General features: G+C 36.5%; 1 protein-coding gene across 1 annotated transcript; it reads right to left on the bottom strand.

Annotated features, from left to right (window-relative positions):
• Nucleotides 1-3,275: 3,275 nt before the first annotated feature.
• Nucleotides 3,276-7,504, bottom strand: LOC129269873 (transcription intermediary factor 1-beta-like). Its single transcript, XM_064106130.1, has 2 exons — nucleotides 6,336-7,504; nucleotides 3,276-5,753 (listed from the first exon to the last, which is right to left on the bottom strand). Exons 1-2 carry the CDS (start codon nucleotides 7,397-7,399, stop codon nucleotides 4,961-4,963), a joined length of 1,857 nt encoding a protein of 618 aa, XP_063962200.1. The 5' UTR covers nucleotides 7,400-7,504; the 3' UTR covers nucleotides 3,276-4,960.
• Nucleotides 7,505-24,034: the final 16,530 nt, after the last annotated feature.

The raw sequence follows: 24,034 nt of genomic DNA, 5'->3' as shown, positions 1-24,034 counted from the left end.
ACCAAATTATTAGTAGACCAAATGGTTTAAGCCCATGTGTTATTAGACAAATGGAGAATTAGTACAACTGTTGTTAGACCATGTGGGTAAAAACCGAATTTTCCACGGGCTCTGCTGCTGTTCTCTAAAATAGCCTCCCCATGCAAAGGTAAATTGTCAGTTCGTCTAAACCCAATTTGACTAATGACCGTTTATATCCTTATCCTATTTCGTCTACAACCATTTTACCTTTTGGTCTAATTGTCATTTTGCCTATTTACGGTAACCATTCCGTCTAATTTCCATTTGGTCTTATTTCTATTTGGTCTAATATATCTAATTGGTCTAATTCCTAGACTGGAAATATTTATATGGGATATAGACGAACCATTTTGGCTATTCGACAATTCGGCAATTATATCGACCAATTATATTCGACCAAGTCCTATAAAATTAGACCAATTAGTGGAAGTTAGACCAAATTACTGTTGCAAGAGAAAATGGGTCAGCTCGTATGGTATTCGACGATCAGAGAGTTTGACCAACTGCTACTGCTAGACCAAGTGGATATAACCCCCAAAACTAATAATAATAATAATAATACACACATATATACACACACACACACACCCTCTCACCCTCCCTCACACCGGCACTCACCTCTAACACAACGCACACAACCTTACCACAAACAACGACACACACCAGGACGCACATACACTACACACCAGACTAGTGGTTGAAGACAATTTGTGATATGCGACAATTTGTGGTTCATAGGTTTCTTTTTGCCGACACAAATTGGCATAATATGTTTGAAAGTGCAGCACAAATTGTCGCGAGGCGACAATTTGTGCTGGGGTGACAATTTGTGGTGTCAAATTTTACACGTCGGCCCTACGATGAACACAATGAAATCTTTTTTTTAGGTCTTGGTACTCCTGTTAAAATGAGGTCCAACTTGCATATCATATTGTGTTCATTATTTGCCCGCTGAAAAGAAATATTTTAAAATCTTGGTCTCTATAGGGATAAAGCCGGAGATCAAGCTTCCCCTCTCTTCCCTAGACTAAATATCATTGAACCCATTTTTGGGGTCATTGTCATTGTTCAAAACCCACCTACACCCGACCGAGAAAATTATAATTGGTATTGTGTCGAAAATCTGTCTATCTGACGGTCAGTCGGATCGGGGTCGCCCTAGCCACTAACCCGTCTCTGTGGTCTAGTGGTTAAGGCACCGGCGTTCAAAGCTGGGGATCCGGGTTCGATTCCCGGCAGAGACATTTTTTCGGCATTACCAATTTTTCCACAGAGACGCCTACCATTGTTCTCTTCATCCATTTCTACAACTATATATATATATATATATATATATATGTATTTATATCTATATATACCCCTCAAAAAAACGTCTGGAAATCTGAGTTTGGCCATTAATTTCTCCCATCTCCCAATGTTACACAATGCATATTTGACATCATTCAAAAGATCATTTAATTTTCTTTAAAATGATACCATGCTTTTTATGATCATGCCATCACGAAAAGAGCAGGATTCAAAAGTGTTGGATGAGGTCTGAATTGAAAAGCTGCAAAACGAGCAGAAATAGCCATGAAGAGTCAATACAGAACATGATTCTTTTGTCTGTGTCAATAGAGATGAAAATCCATTCAAATCAAGCCCTTGCTTCTTCATTTTTTATGTTTTGTGGTGGTTTATGTCGTGATGGTTCTGTGAGATAACATGGTTTGAGTCGTGGTTTGAAATACCCATGCATGTTTGTTTGTTTGTTATGTGTTTGCTTGTACAGAGGTGTGTTTGATTCTATGTTAATGTTGATATTAAGGTGCTGAAAAACAAAAGAAACCGCTGAGAAACTCACTCATAACCACGGAAAAAAGAACAGTGACTTTCAATATTGTGTAATTTTGCAACTTTTGAATTTTGACCTTGCCTCACATTTCAAGGCACTGCACCTCCATGTGAACCATAATCATATCATGTAGGGTATCATTTTAAAGGGAATTAAATGATCTATTTATTAATATTAATTACACATTAATATTGACTAAAACCGAGGAAGGATTATCGATCAAAATCAGATTTCCAACTTTTTTTAGTTTTTATATATAAATATGAATATAAATAAATATATGTGTCACTTCTTAGCATTAAAGAACATAAATATTAAATAGTGTGAGCGCGAAGCGCGAGCTAAAACTTTTGGAAATTTCATGTATATTTTTCCTGAAAATTGAACATTTTGAGCAATGTTTGTGATCCTGAACAAGATGCGTATGTAACAAATAATTACTGCAAGCGCGAGCAGATATTTTTAACACACGTTCTGGTCTGATCGAAAAGGGACCTACAGTTACCCATGAAGACGATACATATCAACAATTAAATAATGCGAGCGCGAATCGCGAGCTGAAAATTATGACATTCTGAACTAAAACCTGGACATTCTAAGCACTTTTGTAATCATGAACAGGATAGGTATATACGATATAACTATACGATTGATGCGAGTGCGAAGCGCGAGTGAAAACAAAATTGAGATTTCAGACCTAAAACGGGACGTTCTATTCATGTTTTGTAAATCAGGAAAAGGATTGGTCATTGGGTATCTTCTTACATTAATAATGTGAGCACGAAGCGCGAGCACAAAATTTTTGATATTCTGATCTTAATCTTTATAATTTAAGCACGTTTTAAATAAATTAAAAAAGCTGCGTATCTGAATAAACATATGCGTGTTTAGATTTAGACCTAGAATAGGGCATTCTAAATACATTTTTTTTAAATTATGAAAATTAAAAAATGAGAGCGCGAAGCGCGAGCTAAAAATATTTGATATTCGATCTGAAAAAGGATGAATTTAAGCGCCATTTTAAGCACTGTAGGAAATTATGAAGTGGGGGGGGGGGGGGTTTCTACAAAACGTCGTTCATTTTCATTACATTTCTGTCATTCGTCATTTCCAGCAGGTGCTGCCTATGGAAACACACGTACGCAGCACCCCCAAGAAAAAATTGGGAGGTGCTTCAGCACCCCCACTTCCCACGGACATGCACCATCATCATCATTATCATTACCATCATCATCATCATCACCGTCGTCGTCGTCGTCGTCGTCCTTTCACCATGCTCAACCGTCCACAGCCGACTTGATTCCATCACTATCGTCCAAGCTACATACCATATCCTTATCGTCGTCTTCATACAAAGTTTCAATCAAATCTTTTGGAAAACTCAATTAAATCACAAGTCTGGACAAAGTATTTTCATATGCATATAATCCGTCTATAGTTTATATGATTCAATTTGTACAACTAAACCTCATTTAATTTTCATTGTTCCATTATCTAACAACGAGTACTATAAGCGATGTAAGAATTAATCCCAAATACCGTTGGAATAAAGTTGGAATAAGTTTTTTCTACGTCATATTTAACCTTGGTAAACCCTTTCATCAATTTTATTAATTTCAATTTCATAAGCAAATTGATGACACGACAAGACAAAGTCATACATATCAGTCAACAGGAGAGTAATTCAGTATCAAACATACCAGAATACACGTAGGCGTGTCAATTTTAACCAAGCGTAAAATTAATAATGAATTAATAAATGAATAAATTGAATATATTATGGTTCATGTAATACGAAGAGCGGAGTACGCTCGAAATGATGTAGGCCTGTTTTGAATTATTTATGATCGGTTTTAAATACTACAACGTCCAATTCTGGATTAAGAATAATATCAATTGATTTAATTTGATTTATTGTTTTCTTCTGCATTCGTAACATTCGTATATAGCACTTAATTTACACATTCTGTATTTTGATATTACAAGCGACAGAGATTATATCCTGAAATTTTCAACCATACCCTGCGAGCATGAGGCAGGATCTATATTAACAAGACTAAAATATCGCATATATCAGTATGTTTTACTTGATCAAAATCGCTATAAGCGCGTGTTTGCTTGCTGCGTTAAACATAATGGACCTAGGCACACACGCCTAATTTGTAGTCATACTTTATTTCCCTTTTGAATTTGGCAATCCATATGCAAATGTACAACTAATATTGAATTTCTATAAAAAATACTGCCTTTATAATGAATGTAATAATATAAAATGAATTATCACGAAACAGTACAAAAATCGTATAAACTTTTATATACAAAGCAATGTTTGACATTGTCGTTACACACATCTAAATATACCACTAGCAAATACTAATTGATCCTATACATGGCAAAGGTATGGCAGAATACACCGATTGCCATGTTAATTGTGAACGCAAATAAAAGTGAGGTAACAGAACCCCCCCCCCCCCCCTGCAAAATGCCGATATTGAAAGAGCCAGTGTTGATCATGTGCATAATCATAATTATGTAGATGTCACTTACTAGGTCTTTAACTTATAGTATTGAGAAGTATTGTAGAAGGAAAGACACAGACAAAACCTCTGAAAATTCCTGCCTGGGCTCCGTCTTACTATGAGTTACGATTGATCCAATCAATCGTAACTCTATGGAAATCCATCAGTGTCATAATTTTTTCTACAGAAAATTTGCACGATATCCTTTGTAAACAAAAAGAAGCATAGTGAATTTTCAAGAAAACAATGAATGCATGAATATACATCATAGTTAGAAAATATTTTGAACAAACATACATAATAGATGTTGACGTTGCTAACCGTCCATAGTTGTGATTGATTGGATCAATCGCAACTCTTAGTAAGACGGGGCCCTGATGTAGGATGAAGACATCGATGGACAAGGCAAAATAAAAGTAGCCTATCGACAATTACTATATAGAGGTTCATTTGATAGCATTTGGCGGATAATTGATATTTACAGTATATTTTTCAACATGCATTGTAGAAACAAGTTCAGTGGAGACTGTTACGCCTAAAGGGAAGGCTCAAAACACCCATCAATTTTTTTGGGGGGTTGACTTAACTATTCGAAGATGTAAATCTTCTCTGTCGTACAGAAGGCGATCTCCCCAGATCGGAACTGTTGAAGGTAAAACCAGTGCCTTTCAGGTTTCACAATCCTGTGACGAACGAGTGTCTTAACTGGAGCCAACTCGTCATTGTGATCCTTGACAGTGAGTATCCCCTCATCAGCCTGGAATGAACAGATGAGGATAGACCTTTCGCGACATACTGCAGAATGGCAGAAAGCACCGTTCTCGACTGATACATTGTGTTCTATTACACCTTGACAGTCGACGACACTCACCGTACAGGAAGAACTACTGCTAGATTTTATTATGAACCCATTCCCAAAGCTGCAGATCTGCCCAGGTTCGTACCCTTGACATGATATCACTCTTATGGCATTTCCACCAGCTGGTGTGAATTCCTGGATCTGCTTAGCTGTCCTGTAGCTGATGTAGATCTGATTTTCATCGCCAATGGTGAGGTCAGCGATTCCTGCTTCATCAAGAGCTAGAGTCTGAAACCGTGTGCTCTGTATCTCCCATTCTGATGTGTACAATGTCATGATATTACTGGTGGATAGTACAACACGCCGACCATCAGAAAGGAATCCTACCCCTAGGATATTAACGTCTTTGAGTACTGTTGTCTGCAGTTGGCCATCAGCATTGAAGACGTCGATTCCCCCTGTACTGTATCCTACTGCCATCATACCATCAGAGGTAGCAGCCATCGTATTGATAGTGTTCTCCTCTGTGAGACCTACGTCACATTTCAGCCTACATTTCACGAATAAGATATCCCCTATCCAGTGGCGTACCTAGGATTTTCCACAGGGGGGGGCAAAACCGTCCGCCCAAAAATTTGACAAGCAAAAAAAAAAAAAAAAAAAAAAAAAAGGTCTTCGATCACAAATAAAGGATTTCATTCCAGGAAAAAATTGACAAGCAAAAAAAAAAAAAAAAAAAAAAAAAGGTCTTCGATCACAAATAAAGGATTTCATTCCAGGAACAAATTGACAAGCAAAAAAAAAAAAAAAAAAAAAAAAAAGGTCTTCGATCACAAATAAAGGATTTCATTCCAGGAAAAAATTGACAAGCAAAAAAAAAAAAAAAAAAAAAAAAAGGTCTTCGATCACAAATAAAGGATTTCATTCCAGGAAAAAATTGACAAGCAAAAAAAAAAAAAAACAAAAAAAAATAAATAAATAAAAAAAGGTCATCAAGCTCGTCAGGGGGGCATTAGAGGTCTTAAAGTTCGTCAGGGGGGGCAAAAAAGGTTTTTCAAGCCCGTCAGGGGGGGCAAATATACGTTTTTGCATGGGTTGTGACTCGTCAGGGGGGGCAGAGTGCCCCCCCTGCCCCCCCCGTAGGTACGCTAGTGCCCCTATCTCTAGCTGATCGCACTGACTCTTTTGGTCAAACATTATTTCCTCAGCCCGTTCAGCTATGTCACGAGAAAACTTCTGTTCTGGGTTATCCGTATCGAGGACTGTCTTTAATTCACTTGAAAGTGTTTCATGGATGGTAATGGTGATCCCTCTAAGTGGTGCATTTAAACTGTAGCCAGCCAGTTCACTCGCCTTCTCGATATTCACGACCATTTTTACACTGGTGTCTTTCATTTCCTCTAGTCTCTGGCAGAGTTCCTTCTTCTGAACATACAACTGCCAATCTAGTGCCCGTTTTCGCTCCTTTAGTCTCTTGCACATGTCATTATAATCCTTGTTTATTTGAGCCTGTATGCTGTCAGTGTGATCGATAACACGGTCCATTTGACTCATAACATAGGCAACATGATTGTTGAGAGTCTTACTTTTCATTTTTCCTTGGTCAACGAGATATTCAATTTCTTTTCGGATAGAACTCTTGTACTCTTCAGCGTCAAAGACGGAATGACCTTTCTTTTCATGAAACAGCATTCGACATCTCAGACAAATAAATTTGTTGCAAGTATTACAGACATCGGTACAGACATGATCTTTCCCATCAGACTTATGTTCCTGACAGTACACCTTTTCGTTGAAGACCATCACCCCTTTTCTGATCTCCTTTAAGGAAATAACTTCATGCTTGAGGTTAGGCGACCACTTGTTATGGATTTTTAGGCAAGCTCTACACATCTCCTTTTCGCAGTCACGGCAATAGAGCTTGGCTTTTGCTTTTTTGTCGCACATTTCACAAAGGCCCTTCTTACTTCTGTACTCTTCTAGGAGACACTTGAGAGGAACATTTGTGTTGAGATTTCCTATAATACCACCACCGACATCCGTCGTGCTCTGACAAACTGGGCATTTTAGGCAATTTTCAACACTCCGTGAAGAGCATGCCAACAAATCATGAACACATCTCTTACAAAATGTGTGCTCACAAGATAACTGTTTAGGATCATCAAGAAGTTCCAAACATATTGGGCACTGTAAGTTGGGTGGTAATATGTGATCCATGGAAGCCATCGATGTATAATTCAGAAGCTACGATGATACCAAATTTGTCAGTTATAACGAGACGATTTACTAACTGGACCTCGAACAGAGGATCCAGACGACAGATGAAGGCAGAATTACTATGATGCCAGAATTAACCGTTGACGACAGCAGCTTCTATACTGTTAGTTGTCGAACTGTCATAAGTGGCGGTGTCTGCTAAAATACGCTGAAATGATAATGAAAATACGATAATTATACATAAATATGGTATAGCATCATCAAAAGGGAGTTTGCGCAACACTACGCAGACGCTTTCTGGAACGTAGAGAATCTATTGTCAGTGCCCTTCATGACAAACTAGTCTTTATCGAAATTTGGTGAATGAAAAAAGTGTTGTTATCCGTCGTCTGGACATACAACATTTGCAGTTTCTTGTCTGCTCAGAATTTTACGACCATCAGCTGTCCCGGCTCACCAATGTTTGACAATGGCATTTCAGCTGCTTATTACGATTTGACGGGCATTTTCAATAGGTTTATTATGTTGTAGAATTTGTCCCCGTTACAATTGCGAAAACTCGCTATTATCATAACAATTTATTTATTTTTATTATTTTGTTGATATATTGACCAGCAGCACATGTTGAAGAGGTCAATCTACAAAAACTCATGAAATACAAGATAGCAAAGCAAATGAACGAAAAACATAATTACAATATTCTTTATCAGAACTTAAGTCTACTTACAATGTCTCGTAACATGAAAGGTTGTAGGAAAAGAAAGATAATCACAGGCAGAAAGAGAGAAAGGTGGAGGAGAGAGAAATAAGGGGGATGTATATGTGTGTGAGATCCAGGTAGCAAAGCTACATTTGGTCAACGTTGTGCCAATGTCGGCAAATGTCGGACGATACATTTTCTCAACACAATGGGGTAATATTAAAATGTCCGCCGAGCCAACATCAATTTGAGACATTACACAGACATCAAATAACAATGCTGGGCAATTTCAATTCAACATTTATTTCCAAAAATAAAAGCATTAATACAATTTCATTTTTCCAACATTAGCCAAACATTTATTGAAGTTCAGCTAATGTCAAAATATCTGCCGACCATGCCGACCAAGCGTCAATTTGTGTCTTTGGACCAACATTAAAGGGATGGTCCGGGCTGAAAATATTTATATCTAAATCAATAGAGTAAAATTCACAGAGCAAAATACTGAAATTTTCATCAAAATCGGATAACAAATAACGAAGTTATTGAATTTTACAGTTTACCAATATTTTGTGAAAACAGTTATATGCACATCGTCATGATTACTCATTAGGTTGACTGATGATGTCACATCCCCACTTTCTTTTTTCTTATGTTATTACATGAAATCATAAATGTTTCATTTTTTTCATTCATGTGTACATGATGTGTCTCCATTATGATGAAATAAGTTGCGGCAATAAATAAGTAATGCAATTAATCAGTTGTCATTTCAATTGTTTTAGTCAGTGGCGTAACTACGGGGGGGGGGGGGCATGGGGTAATCGGCTGACCCCCCAAAAAAAACGGGGAAAAGGAGAAAAAGAGTGAGAAATGAAGAGGAACGAAGTGGCAAAGAAGAAATTATTATTCATTATAATTGTATATTGTATTATAATCATGTTATGTTATATTACATAGGAAACATTTTTATCATAACTTTATGAAACATAATTTGCTCAGGGTCCATGTCTTCATTGTTCCTGGTGCTCGCATTTTCTGTTTAAAGAGATATAAACCTGTTGTTCGAAAACCTCCCGTTTTCAAGTCAATATATATACACCAAATATATTATTGTTTTATGTAGTGACATATGCTTCTTTTTCATGACTACTTAAAGTGATTGCCCCATGTTAAGGTCTTAATATAAAACATTTCCTGTCCGTGATTACGGTCGCTTCAGTGGATTGGTGAGATATGTCTGCTCTCCATGAATTCCTAAAATCAGTCCTTGAAATGTCCCCTTTTCTGATCTGAATATCCAAAATTTTCAGCTCGCGCTTCGCGCTCGCATCATTTGGTTAGTGAAATACGTATGGTCTTAGTGAATTCCTACAAACAAGCCTTAGACTGCCCCGCTTCAGGTCTGAATTATCTAAATTTTCAGCTCGCGCTTCGCGCTCGCAATATTTTATTAGTGAGATGCGTATGATAATCATGATAACATTGACTACAAAAAGTGCTTCATGTGTTCAGATGTAATTCTAACAAAATCAGTAAGCGTTTGGCACTCGCATTACATGACTATGGTGAGATATGTATACTATTAAGAGATTCCTAAAATATAGTCTTTAAGATCTCCCTGTTTGGGATCAATATATACAAAAATTTCGGCTCGCGGTTCGCGCTCGCATTGTTTAGCAAGACAGGTACGTATCATGATTACAAAAATTCGATTATAAAGTCCTTTTTTAGGTCTGAATATCACAAATTTTCAGCTCGCGCTTCGCGCTCGCATTATTTGATTGCTGAGATGCGTATGTTATTCATGATTACAATGACTGCAAGTGCTTCCTTAAAATGTCTCTATTAGGTCAGTATAACTGACAACTTAGCGCGCTTCGCGCGATCACTATATAAGTGACTCAAACATTTTGCTGGTGCCCCCCAATGCCGTGACCCACGGTACGCCACTGGTTTTAGTTCTTGGTAGAAATTTTTTGATTAAACCTAATTTCATATGATAAAATACAAAAGAACATGTGGGGATATGAAATCATCAGCCCACCTAATGAATATTCATAAAGACATGCCTAGAACTGTTTCACCGGAATAATGCAAATCTTTAAAATTCAATAACTTTGTTATTTATGATTTTCAGCATTTTGCTCTGTGAATTTTACTCTATTTATTGAGATACAAATATTTCCAGCCTGGACCATCACTTTAAACTGTGATGTTGGAGCTATGAACATTTGCAACATTATCCCAACTTCATTTAATGACACTGGGCTAGTATTGTATGTCTATTGTTAGGCCAATATCATTTTACAGCATCATCCCAACATCATTTATGGGGGTTGGGTCAACTTCATTCCAACATGGCAATAATTGGTTTCAAAGTGAAGTACATCTTTTTCTTCTATCCCCTTACTCATATCACGTTATCCTATCCTACAATCCTACATCATAATCCTTTCCTAACATCCTATACACCTATCTACCGAGTCCTGCCATGGATTCCTATATAAAATTATATGACGAGTTTGCGATACCAGACAGGTTACCGTTAATAACATCTTTCTACATTTAACCTTTAGAATATCATCTATAAATTATTTATTATAAATGATAAGGTAATCGAGCTACATATTTTTGTGAAACTTTTCATAGTGGAATAATTGCTTAAACATAATAAACACGTTAATTATTATATCTATATTAGCTGAAATTTTGGTCATTCACTGCTGTAATGAATATTCACGAGTGTATAATTCCAGATCAAGTTTATGTCATCGTTGGTTCAATACTGGTATAACGTTGGTGCAATGTTGTTTTGCCAACGAGGCCAACGTTGTACTGTTATTGCTTTTCGAACAACCAATCAACAACCAGATTCCAACGCGTTGCAACGGTTGTACCGTCAAAATGTCCAACATCTTTCCAACCTTACAGTTCCCAATCTTGTCAACATCTTATAATTATTGGTTTGTTCGAACTGGTTCAACAAATCTCCCCTAAATCATATGTTCATTAACCTTCCTACCTGTAGATTCACGATTTTTTTTTTTTTTTCTAAATCGCAACTGATTTCATTATTACTTATCACTTATGTTTCTGTATTATCACTTATGTTTTTGTATTATCACTTATGTTTCTGTATTATCACCTATGTTTTTGTATTCATGTATTGTAAATATGTTCGTACTCTCATACCCCGAGAGGGGGTCGATAGAGTCATTAAAATCTTACAATCAAGAGACCTTAGCCACTCTACATATATCAGACCATGTATCAATTGTGACCATAATGATATTTCAGTGAAATTAGACCTTATAAAAGACGTACGAGGAAGAGGTGAGCGGACACTTAACAGTGATGTACTTAAAGATGATATAAATGTACATGTATATAGGTTGCATATTGAAAATGTCATACTTAAAATGTAAATTGGAATATGAAAAACTTGATGCTCAAGCAAATGTGTAAAGCTAGAATAAAAATTTATACAATTGAATATGCTATAGATGTAGAACAAAAAGAAAAAAAGAAATGTTCATTTGGAACAGCATTATTTTTTATTGAATACACCCTGTATAGAAATGGAGCAGACCCAGTGGTAACGGTAAATTGTGGCGGTTTTTTACCTGATTGCTAAAAAAGTATGAATGATTGTAAGCAACCAGAGGACCGACTGCTTAAAGTCCTCTCCGAGGATAAAATGATAGAGTTGTCGAAGAAATTGATAAAATAAAGATTTCGAAGCACTTTATAATAACAAATGCAAAGGAGCTTACATAAGATCGAGAGAAAAGTGTACGGAGGAAGGTGATAAATCAACAAAATACTTTCTTGGCCTTGAAAAAAAAAAGATATGGAAAAAGAAATAACTTGATTGCCTTGAAAATAAGGGCGAATCATCACTAATAAGTTGAAAATATCATCTTAGTGGCGTGTAGTAAATAACACAGTAACATTTGTGAGGAAGTTGAGACCCCATTTCATCTCTTACTGCATTGTAAACGTGTTCGATTATTTTGGAGAATCATAAAAAGATTAGTATTTTATGTTTTCAAGATGAAAAGACGTTATTTATAAGGTATATGTTATTTCTAATCTATTTTTGTCTTATTGCTCAATTTATTATTTATCGAAATTATATTAAAACCACGATGGCATATTCAAAGATACAAAATACAGTGCGTATCAAAAAAAAGTTTACACTTAGAAAAAATACTGTAAAGTTTTACATTTGTAATATCCTGAACATTTTCCCACATTTTAATAATTTTACAGATCCATTTAAGCAAATGACGATATAACTGTCGAAAAATATTTCCGCTTGAGTGAGCACCACTAACTTTTGAAAAGTTAGTGAAAAATGATTTGCGCAGAACTTTGAAATAGTTATGCGAATAAAAGTAGACCTTAATCATGAAAAACATGTTGAATTAAGCTTGTAAAATTTATTTGAAGACATCTTTTACCTTTTTTATTTTGTTACCTTACCCAAAACACTTCGAAGAGTGCATTGCGCCCAACCCCACTCCCCCACACACCGAGGCCATCATGACGATATTTGCTTTACACTGAGCTTAGGCTTCACTTTCATTTTGTTAATCATTGTCAAGCTTGGGAAAAGTGTGGAGAAACAAGAATCAATGAAAAATGAAATGTAAACCTACTTTAAATGATAAAACTTTAATTTCTTATTGTTTTATATATGTATATGTTATTGTGAATAAATACCTCGATCTGAGGATCATAAGTAAAAAAAATCAAGATCATGATACAAAATTAATCACACCGCATTCATCAATATTCCAAATAAGCTCTATAAGAAGTCTTAACTTTCTAATTTATATATAAAATTAATTTACATTAGAATATGGCATTCTTCACAATCGAATACAAATTATGTAAAAAGGAATTGTTCTAGAATGTGTAGATATAGCACCAAGCAAACGCTGCAATTGCCAAACCATGTCTGCAAAAATCAGCGATGCCCTTTTGGTATGAATAATTATTTTTGGATTTCCGTATTTCTCTTCCGTAACTGCTATATAAACCATCTGAATATTGTTAACATGAGCAACGAGGAAGCGAAATATGCAAACGGAAGAAAGATCTATTGGAAACCAAAGAAAGTGATAACAAAGTAAAATAAAAATGTACAAAAACTAATTAAAGCAATGTTGCCTTTATGAAGATAGTGGTTTTGTAAGGTGAAATCTATCTTTATGAATCTTTTAGTTTTGCATTACAGGAATTTAAAATGCTCATTATGAAAATGATTCAAATTCAAATTCAAATTTATTTCAAATTCAAATTTATTTATTTCACTTCCATCAAACAAAAACAAATTGTATACCATATATAAACATAAATATTTGTATCCGTTGCAAAAAAAAAAAAAAATTAATGATACATATGTTGTGAAAAAACACTTAGACAATTTGGGCAACACATTGTAGGTTTTAAATATGTATACTATTTTTCAATAGAAATTAAATTAAGATGGAAATGGGGGGACCCACTAAAAAGCAATGCTTGTACAATGTGGGCCCCTCAAAAAATAACAAATAACAAAATAACAAAGTATAAATACAGATAATCAAATGAGAAAAAAATACATGAGAGGGAAATACTCACAAAATAAATACAAAGTTATCAAAAATATATAGTTTGATAAAGGACAAAACAACCCTACAACCCGTCCTAAAAATATCCACCCTTCCCCACCTCACCCCCCCCCCCCCCAGAAAAAGAGAAGAAAAAAGGGGAGAATGCCCTGAGAAGATGGATGGGTGCTGCTGTACGTAGATAGAACACATGTCGTCGTGGACTCAAGCAAACTGGATTCAATGATGTGTATAAAAGGAGAAAAAAATTTATAAAATAACCTGGAAAGAATATAATGCACGAAGAATGTGATTGATGCCGTGAACAAATAACCGGTAAGAAGGCGGATAAGCGGACAGGAGAGGAGAAAATAGAGAGGATAGACACCATAATGTATGAGGTTCAATAATGAGCACATCTGAGAAGGACTTGTGTCAATTTTAATTTTTTTTAATAAAAAAAGGATAATTATTTTAGGTTTTAATTGTAGCCTTAAAGTAATAATGATGACTTGACAGAGATGATGAATTAAACTTAATTTGGGAGTATATTATAAGGTTTTAATAGAGATTATTTGAATTTAGTCTTAAAAGAGTTCAAAGATTTTGCATTTGTTATATCATTATGAAGTGAGTTCCATAACTTCGGTCCATCATATATAAATGTGTTCTGAGCCCGCAAAGTTCTTAAAAGTGGTAAATGAAATTCACCCGATCGCCTTGTTGGATAGTTGTGAATGGATTGATTTTTTGGAAACATTGAATTAAATACATTTGGGAGGTTGTTGTTGTTATAGTTATACATGAACTGACCGAGATTAAACAAATATAAGTCTTTAATTTTCAATATTTTATGTTAAAAAAATAATGGGTCAGTATAAGACAAATATGCCGTGTGATGTATAATACGTAGACTGATACTTCTTTTGTAATAGGAGTAATTTGTCTAAGAGTGTTTGTTGTGTATTACCCCACGCTAAAATTCCATAATTTAAATAAGGCAATATAAGGGATAAATATAATGTAAGCAGGGACGATAATGGTAAACAAAATTTAAGCTTGTTAATTATACCAATGTTGCGTGAAATAGTTTTACATATGTTATCTATGTGAAATTTCCATGAGAGCTTATTATCGACTGTTATTCCAAGAAACTTAATATGGGATACATTTTCCAAGGGAGTTCCATCTAAAATAATATCAACAGGAAGTGTATTTATAGAGTTGCTAAACAACTTATATTTTGTTTTTTGAAGATTTAGTGACAATTTATTTGCTCTTATCCATTCGGTGACATTTTCTAGTTCAGAGTTGATTATATTAGCAAGGTGAAGAGGATTTTTATGTGAAAAAAATAAGTTAGAGTCGTCTGCAAAGAGAATGAAAGAAAGAACATCTGATGATCTACAAAAATCATTAATATAAACTATAAACAAAATCGGGCCTAAAATACTACCCTGGGGAATTCCACAATTAATTTTTTTCATTTGAGAATTGCAACCGTTTAAAAATACATATTGCTTCCTATTCAAGAGGTAGCTCCTGAACCACTCCAAGGCCTTCCCACGCACTCCATAATGTAGTCCAGATGCTGGACCTTCGAGATTTTGTTTTTCTCCACACACTGCGCTCTAACCACTGCTCACTTTTCCTACAACCCATTGATCGCGCGATCCCCAAATTTACCCTCCTACCGAAGGCAAATTAGGGGATCGCGCGATCAATGGGGAAAAGCGAACAGTGGTTAGAGCGCAGTGTGTGAAGGAAAACAAAATCTCGAAGGTCCAGCATCTGGACTAATCCATCGAGAGCGAATGGAAGGCTTGAGTCATGAGAAAGCCATGTTTCGGTTAAACCTACTACTGAAAACGTTTGCATGGTGGGATTATTTAAAAGTAACCGTAATTCATCAAAGTGTTTGTTGACTATCTTCCTATTCCTCTTCCTAAGCGCGAGATGAAACTGGTTGATGTTCCTTTCTGAAAAATTGACAATTTCATTACTAGGATTTCATGAAAGTGATATATTATTTACCAATCTAATATTAATGACAGCGCGAAATTTGTTGATATTAAGGCCTGAAAACTGGACATATTAAGAATTTGTTTAATATTGTTTTACGGCCTTCTTGAGCGCATATGGTAATCATATGCACAGTTACTCGGTCGTTGATGGAGTGCAGGAAACCCATGTGCAGGAGAATGTCTTTCATCGATGGTCGCGCCGTAACGGTAGCGTAGTTTGCGTATATACATGCGAACCAACAGAATGCGGTGCCACTGCGAGTAGGCCTACGGGGATCGGGCCCGGGGGGGGGGGCACTCGACCAAAAAAGTGGTAGGGGTGTGCCGCGGGCGAGACAAAAAATGGGGGCCTTGGAGCGGGCTTATTGTAAAAAGGAGGGTCCTCGGAACGGGCTTTGGAACTACAAATGTTTGTGAAAACGGGGGTCCTTGGAACGGATCGCCAGCGGGTGAGTGCGTATGCATCCCTACATGCGTGCATGATGCAGCTTGCGCGGCCTCCGCCGGGTGCGCTCGCGCAGCTCAGAGGCGATGGTCGGACAGCGCTCTGCTTTTCACCAAAATTGCAGCTCATTGTAGCAGATCAATGCGACCGGAACGGCGTAACGAAAAATGTGCTTTAATTGGAGCGGATTTCTTTCTTCTTTTTTCTCGATAAGAAGAAAATGCTATGCTTTGGAGCGGCTTTCTTTGTTCTTTTTCTCAATAAGACAAAAATGCTATGCCTTGGAACGGAAATTTGAGTGTAAAAATGGGGGTCCCCTCCGCGGCACATATCTACTATGCATTATATACTGAGTGCCCCCCCCCCGGGGGGGATCGGGCCGGTCGTAACAAGGCCGTAACTTAAAGATGGGTATGATACCTTCTTCGTACTTAAAGGACAAGTCCACCCCAACAAGAAGCTGATTTGTATAAAAAGAGAAAAATCCAACAACCATAACACTGAAAATTTCATTAAAATCGGATGTAAAATAAGAAAGTTCTGACATTTTAAAGTTTTGCTTAATTTCACAAAACAGTTATATGCACATCCTGGCTGGTATGCAAATGAGGAGACTATGGCGTCATCCACTCACTATTTCTTTTGTATTTTATTATATGAAATATGATATATTCTAATTTTCTCCTCATTGTCAAGTGATACAACGATTAATTACTCCCTGAACATGTAGAATTAGCATTGTTTAATACTATATGGTTCAGTCAAGTTGGTCCTTATTGTTAAATCTATAAAAAATGAAATATTGTATAATTTAAACAATAAAACACAAAAGAAATAGTGAGTGATGGACATCATCGACTGACTCACCTAGTTGTGCATATCACTGTTTTGTGAAAAATAAGCGAAACTTTAAAATGTCACAACTTTCTTATTTTACATCCGATTTTGATGAAATTTTCAGCACTATGCTAATTTGATTTTTCTCTATTTATTCAAGTCAGCATTTTCCTGGGGTGGACTTGACCTTTAAATAAAAACGTTTTTCAGCGTTTCTCTCAAGTAAAAAAGAACACTGTTTTTGGTTGCCAAAAATAGGGGGCGGGGCCGTCTCGGCCCCTGAGATCAGCGCCTTGAAAGACATCAAAATTTTAACGTTTAAAACTTGGCTGACTTATATTCCTGATGTTTTCATTTTTATGTTAGTGTGATGTTGGTCAGACATCAATATTTTGCGATAACATTTTCAGGGCAAAATATATTCATTAGCCCAACGAAATGTTTGTGATACGTTTCCGACATTTCATACATGTCGATACTGTTTGCCCAAGACTATTTTGCGATATCATATTATGGAGTCAAAATTGCAACGTTGGCCGAACATTTATATTTGGACATTTGGTCGACCTTTCCCAAATGTCGACATTTTGATGTTGGTGTAATGTTTGGTCGGACATCTATTTTGCGTAATGATTTTCAGGTCACAATGCATACATTGACCCAACGTAATCTTTGTGATAAATTGCCAACATTTCATATGTGCCGAAATTGGTGACGTAGGTTGCATTGATGCTGACCCAACACCATTTCTGCGATACACTGCAAAAACTCTAGTGTTGATTTACCACCAGCCTGGAATCTACATTATGTACTGAAACAACACCAGTTTGGAATCAAACCGATGCTGTTTTAATACTAACTGGTGTTGTATAAATAGCTATCTGGTGTTAGACGTACCAAAACCAAACTGGTGTTGTTTAACACTTTTCTAGTGTGGACATATTATTGTAGATACCAGGCTGGTGCTAAATCAACACTGGTGTTTTTGCAATGTATCAGAAATACGTCGAAATTACAACGTTGACCCAAGATGTATTTTTGACACTTGGCCGAACTTTCCCTAATGTCGTCATGATGTTGGTCGGACATCAATTTTGCGATATCATTTTCCGGTCAAAATAATTACATTGGCCCAAAGTAATCTTTGTCATACGGTGCCAATATTTGCTTAAGAGCCGATAATGCCGACGTTGGCGTAATGTATATAAAATGTATGTAAAAATATAGTTTTAGTGGAAACCGGTACAAGAAGAACGCTTTGCTAGAATTTCCATTTAATCACCCCCAAAGTAGTTTTCAAAACCCACCTAACGTAAAGCGGTTTTTTTAATATGGGAACGCTCTCAGAAAGATGACATATTCCCCGCGAAATTTGAAACCGCATCATATTATACACACAGTGTAGAACAGTAAGTTGCGTCCTCACGCTAAAACCAGTTTAACGATCTTGAAAACCACCGTACATCTTGAGCTGGTTTCCCGAACTCAACTGGTTTGGAAGATCGCTTCCATGCAAGACCGCTTCCAGTGGTCCCATTTCACGTTAAACTAGTCTCCTAACTCACCTTTTCCCACCTAACTAGTTTCCAGTTTTGGGTCGGTAATGATCGAGAACGGGGTCTTGGCCGCTTCTGGATTTCCCACTCTTCTTCTTTCTTTTCATCCCTTTCTCCTTTCTTACGTACCCTCATCTCTTAATTTCACTCCTTCTCGCTCTATCTCTCTCCCTCTCTCCCCTACCTCTCTCTATCTCCCCTCTCTCTCTTGGTTTAAATGGGATTACTTACCTTTATTGCTGATAATCTATCATTCTCTTCCAGACTGTCATCCCACTTTCATCTATAGCTAGCACCAGACTAGTAAATTAAACGCAACACTGGTATATCTTCCGTTATCCAGGACAACTATGACTGTCATGGTGGTACTGCCCCAATACTTGTATCATCACCAAACATGCATGTTATTCCAAAGATGAAAAAAATATATACACCTGTGGCTTGAAAGTAATTCTGCTACACTAGTTTGATATACCGATTACAATTCTTGTAAATGAATTCTCAGAGAAAAAACATGGATGCCAAAACATCGATCCCCAGGAGTGGTGTGAGTCCCTCAGGACAACGCAATGGTATGATTTAATGGTCGTTTGCAACGTTACATTCAAGGATGTCATGTACGGAATGTGCTGCATGTTTGCCATCCCATAATGATACACACTCTCAGTTTACATCCAGGTCGCACGAGCGTATTCACAACAGGAAGGCAAAAGATATGCATTCTCAAATTTCAAATTTGCATACGATTGATCATCGAACACTGATTCTATGGGGATTATCTACTGCACTTCCTTTTCCCAATTTGGGAAGAAATGTCACCAACTTTGGAACTATTTTGACTGGCGGAGGAATTGGGGCAAGTTTACTGTCTCAGATGATGAATTTGATCCTGTCAGCAGATGTCTTCATAAATGTCGATTTACTTTTTAAAATGAGCCAGTCGAGGTTCCCATTTCTGGTCAGATATGGAATGTCAGATATCCACTGGACAGGTAGTAAACATTCTACCCTCTATTTTCTTCCTTATTTTTTAATGATTAACGCACGAGTCTATGGGAAATGTTTTACGCTCGCGAAACCTCCAGGAATCTTCTAATAAATATTTATTATGTTTTAAAGAATCCAAGTTCATTCCTTTTTCGACCCCATGTAGGGTTCTTCAGGTTCACCTTTACAACCTCGACATCCATACAATTAGCTATATAGAAACTAATTGGAGAAACCCCCTTCAACACTCTCCACTCACAAGTTTGCCATAATACCCACTCGCCATTCGCCCATCGTGGTGATTTAAGTTTTAGTACATGCCGGAATCATCGAAATAATATTTACTTTATTATTTTTTTTTAAATCCAAATTCTTTCCTTTCTGGACCCCCGTACATGGTTCTGCGGTTGCGGCTTTCACCTTTACATCCAATTTGGCATCCATGTCAGCTAGAAAATAATCGGGAAACCCCCTTCAACCAGTGGCGTAGCTAGGATTTTTTTCCGGGGGGGGCACACTGGGGTCCTTGCTTTTTAATGGGGGGGGGGGGGGTGGCGGCATTTTTTTTTACTGTGTGTGTATTTGTCACAGGGGCGGATCCAGCTTTCACCAATAGTATAGGGGATGGGCCAAAATCATTTTCCCCGATCAGCCGCTCAAAGTTTACTTTTGTTTGTTTGAAGGGGTTGTCCTCACAGTCACTTCTAATTAGCATTATTCTTATAAAACAACATAAAGTGAAATAATCTTATAAACCCTATATAAAAAAGCGAGCTAATTTCTTTTTGAACTTTCATGTATTTTTTCCTTAAAATTTAACATTCTGGGCAATGTTTGTTATCTTGAACAAGATGGGTATGTAACTAGATAATCACCGCGAACGCCAAGAGCGAGCAGAATTTTTAATAAGCGTTCTGGCCTGATCGGAAAGGAACTGTTTGGAGTTACCCATGAAGACGATATTTCAACAATTCAATAGTGCGAGTGCGAAGCGCGAGCTAATTTTTTTTTACATTCCGACCTAAAAAGAAATTGTCATTCTAGGCACTTTTTGTAATCATGAAAGAGATAGCTATATAACTAAACAATGCGGAACAGTCAGACTGCAGGTCCCAAGAAAGTGGCTTCTTTCATCCAAGTGATATTCATGACTTGAGATGTTTTGCATATTTAATGAGCTTGATGCGGACCAAAACACCTCTTTTCATTCGGTCATTGCTGCTCTATTTGTGCATCGAATTTCATGAATTTGGTACCATTGTAAAGAAGAAGAATCATTCTTTTAGGTCATGTGTTTGGAATTATTCAAAGATTTAGTTATATAGGTTAAAATTTTGATCTAAAATATGCTACAAAATAAATATTTTCACCTGACAAAAGCTGCTATTATCACACTTTATTTTTGTTTGAGCCCAAATGATTTTTATATCATGATAAAGCTGAATATGTATGCTTTGAAATGATATAGGTTTCAAAATAAGAATTGGTTTAATCGGGTCAAGATCACACTTTTCATTTGCCAAGTACATAAAGCAGCTTGAAAACAAGAATACTGCACTCTGATTGGTCAAAAAGACCACACAATGGCAAATTCCAACGGTTCCAGTGCCTGGGTTCGTGGGACGGTCACACTTCCCATGTGGTAATCTCCTCAAATACCCCGCGCCTGTTGTTCTGTGAACCTTATCCAGCCAATCAGAACTCTGGATTTCATGCAAGTACAAAATTTTAGAAATCTCATCTTGCACCTTGGTGGGAAAAGTGTGATCTTGACCCGATTAAAAGGTGCCGCATATCAAGAGTGGCATTGTGAGAAAGTACAGAAGTTCAGCTTTATGGTGATATAGATATCATTGAGGCTCAAAATAAAAAGTTTTACACAATTTGCAAAAGAAAACAAAGGAAGAAAATTCAGTTTTGAGGCACATTTTCAGGCCAGAAATTTACTTAATATTAAAGAAAATATTGTATACAAAATAAATGACCAATATGAAAGAGTAACTTTTACTCTATCTGATGGTGCAATAATATTTCATTTAACTTGAGGTTAAAACAGGTAAATTCTTCGAGAAAGAAAATCTCACGAATCACGAGATTTTGCAAGGAGGAATATTCAGCCACGAGATGATTTGGATGAATCTGGCCTTTTTGCTAATTTTTGCTTTTTGCTTTTTGCTCATTAGACCTGCGGTCTGACTGGGAAGTACGAGCGAAAATTGAGATGTGAGACCTAAAAACGGGACACTCTAGTCATGTTTTGTTAATCACGAATAGGATGGGTAATGGGGTATCTTCCTACATTAATAATGCGAGCGTTAAGCGCGAGCAGAAAATTATTGATATTCTGATCTGAAACTGGATAATTTAAGCACGTTTTACATAAAGAACAAGCTGTCCATATCAATAAACATGCGTGTGCCTGTTTTTAGATTTAGACCTAGAATCTGGGCATTACATATTTTCAATCATGAAGATCAATAATACCAGCTCGAAGCGCGAGCTGAAAACATTAATATTCCGATCCGAAAACGGGTGAATTTAAGCATTATTTCAAGCACTGTGTAGGGAATTTGTGCAGTGGATGTGGATCACACTCAATAAATGATGCGAGTGCGAAGCACCAGCTGATATTGTTTTATTATTATTATGACCTTGAACCGGGGCATTTTGTCATCATATGAAAATGATGACAATCTTCCTATTATTCCTAAGCGCGAGATGAAACTTGTCGATATTTTATTCTGAAAAGGGGCCAATTTAGTTATTAGGAATTTATGAAAATCTTATTTTCTTATTTATTAATCCAATATGCTTAATGAGAGCGTGGAATTTGTTGATATTAAAGCTTTAAAACTGGACATTTTAAGCATGTTTTAATTACGAATAGGACGCATGGGTTTATACAAATTTAACAATTAATGCGAGCGCAATTCGCGAGCCGCTTTTTTTTATAAACTGTAGGATGAAAAGGGGACTGTAAGAAGCTTGTTACAGAAATAATATAGAGGTATAGAAACTCACCAATCACAATGCGAACGCGCAGCGCTAACTGATAGGTATACGTTTTGACAATCACATCTGGGAATGGATATTTTGAGAACTTTATGGAATACACGAAGACAATAGAAACTTGACAAGTCAAATGCGACCGCGTGAGCTGAAAATGTTGACATTTAGACCATAAAACGGACATTTTACAGAGCATTTAAAAAACGGAGATCAATTTGTAAAAAAAAAAAAAAAGGATGAAACCTCGATGTCCGAGCTAAAATATATTTTGTATATTGACTTCAAAACTTCACATTTTAAGCTCCATATCAGTCTATTGAGCAAAAATATGAATCTCATCGAACAGGCAATGCGAGCGCGAAGCTCGAGCGAAAATTTTATATAGTGACAAGAAAGATTTTTTTGCAAGTCTCCCCCTCATCTTATTTTATTCACTCGTCTTCCTCTAATTTTTATCGTCTTTTTTCTTCTTTTTTTTCTCCCCTTATTCCCCCCCTCCAATTTTTTTCAGGGGGCACGGGGGGGGGGTACGCGCCCCCCGTATCTACGCCCATGCCTTCAACCCCCTCCATTCACAATATACCATGTTTACCATCCCATACACACACACCGTTCCATCGTAGAGGATTTGTTTACACGCTACACCTATGAACTACTTTTTAAAGGTCAAGTCCACCTCAGAGATATGTTGATTTGAATCAATAGAGAAAAATCAGACAAGCACAATGCTGAAAATTTCATCAAAATCGGATGTAAAATAAGAAAGTTATGACATTTCAAAGTTTCGCTTATTTTTAACAAAATAGTTATATGAACGAGCCAGTTACATCCAAATGAGAGAGTCGATGATGTCACTCACTCACTATTTCTTTTGTTTTTTATTGTTTGAATTATAAAATATTTCAATTTTTACGAATTTGACAATTAGGACCTCCTTGCCTGAAGCACAAAATGTTAAAATAATGGAAATCCACGTGTTCAGGGAGGAATGAAACTTCATTTCACATGACAATGACGAGAAAATAAAAATATTTCATATTTCATATAATAAAATACAAAAGAAATAGTGAGTGAGTGATGTCATCAGTTCCTCATTTGCATACCGACCGAGATGTGCATATAACTGTTTTGTGAAATGAAGCGAAACTTTAAAATGCCATAACTTTCTTATTTTACATCCGATTTTGATGAAATTTTCAGTGTTATGCTTGTTGAATTTTTCTCTTTTTATTCAAATCAAGTTTTTGTTGAGGTGGACTTGTCCTTTAAAAGCCAAAATCCTATTTTGATCGCAGGGTTGCGGATACACCTTCACAACCCTGACATGCAAGCTAGGAGGTAATCGGGGCAACCCCTTTCAACGCCCTCCATTCTCTCCCCCTCTCTCTCTCACACACATCCTCCCTCACCCTCACACATACACACACACTATATATATATATGTATATATATATCTCTCTCTAGCGCTGAGGAATACAGGGGAAAA

This window comes from Lytechinus pictus, chromosome 10 (assembly GCF_037042905.1).
Source record: "Lytechinus pictus isolate F3 Inbred chromosome 10, Lp3.0, whole genome shotgun sequence".
Classification (NCBI taxonomy): domain Eukaryota; kingdom Metazoa; phylum Echinodermata; class Echinoidea; order Temnopleuroida; family Toxopneustidae; genus Lytechinus; species Lytechinus pictus.
Note: the sequence above shows the minus strand (reverse complement) of the source record. Positions and strands in the feature narration are given on the sequence as shown.

Bases quoted from the DNA above. Each gene is read 5' to 3' on its own strand.
- LOC129269873 (XM_064106130.1), bottom strand. From the start codon at position 7,399: ATGGCTTCCATGGATCACATATTACCACCCAACTTACAGTGCCCAATA. The intron at 5,754-6,335 runs GATAGGGGCACT...GGTACGCCACTG, and splicing joins AGTCAGTGCGATCAGCTAGA to GATAGGGGATATCTTATTCG.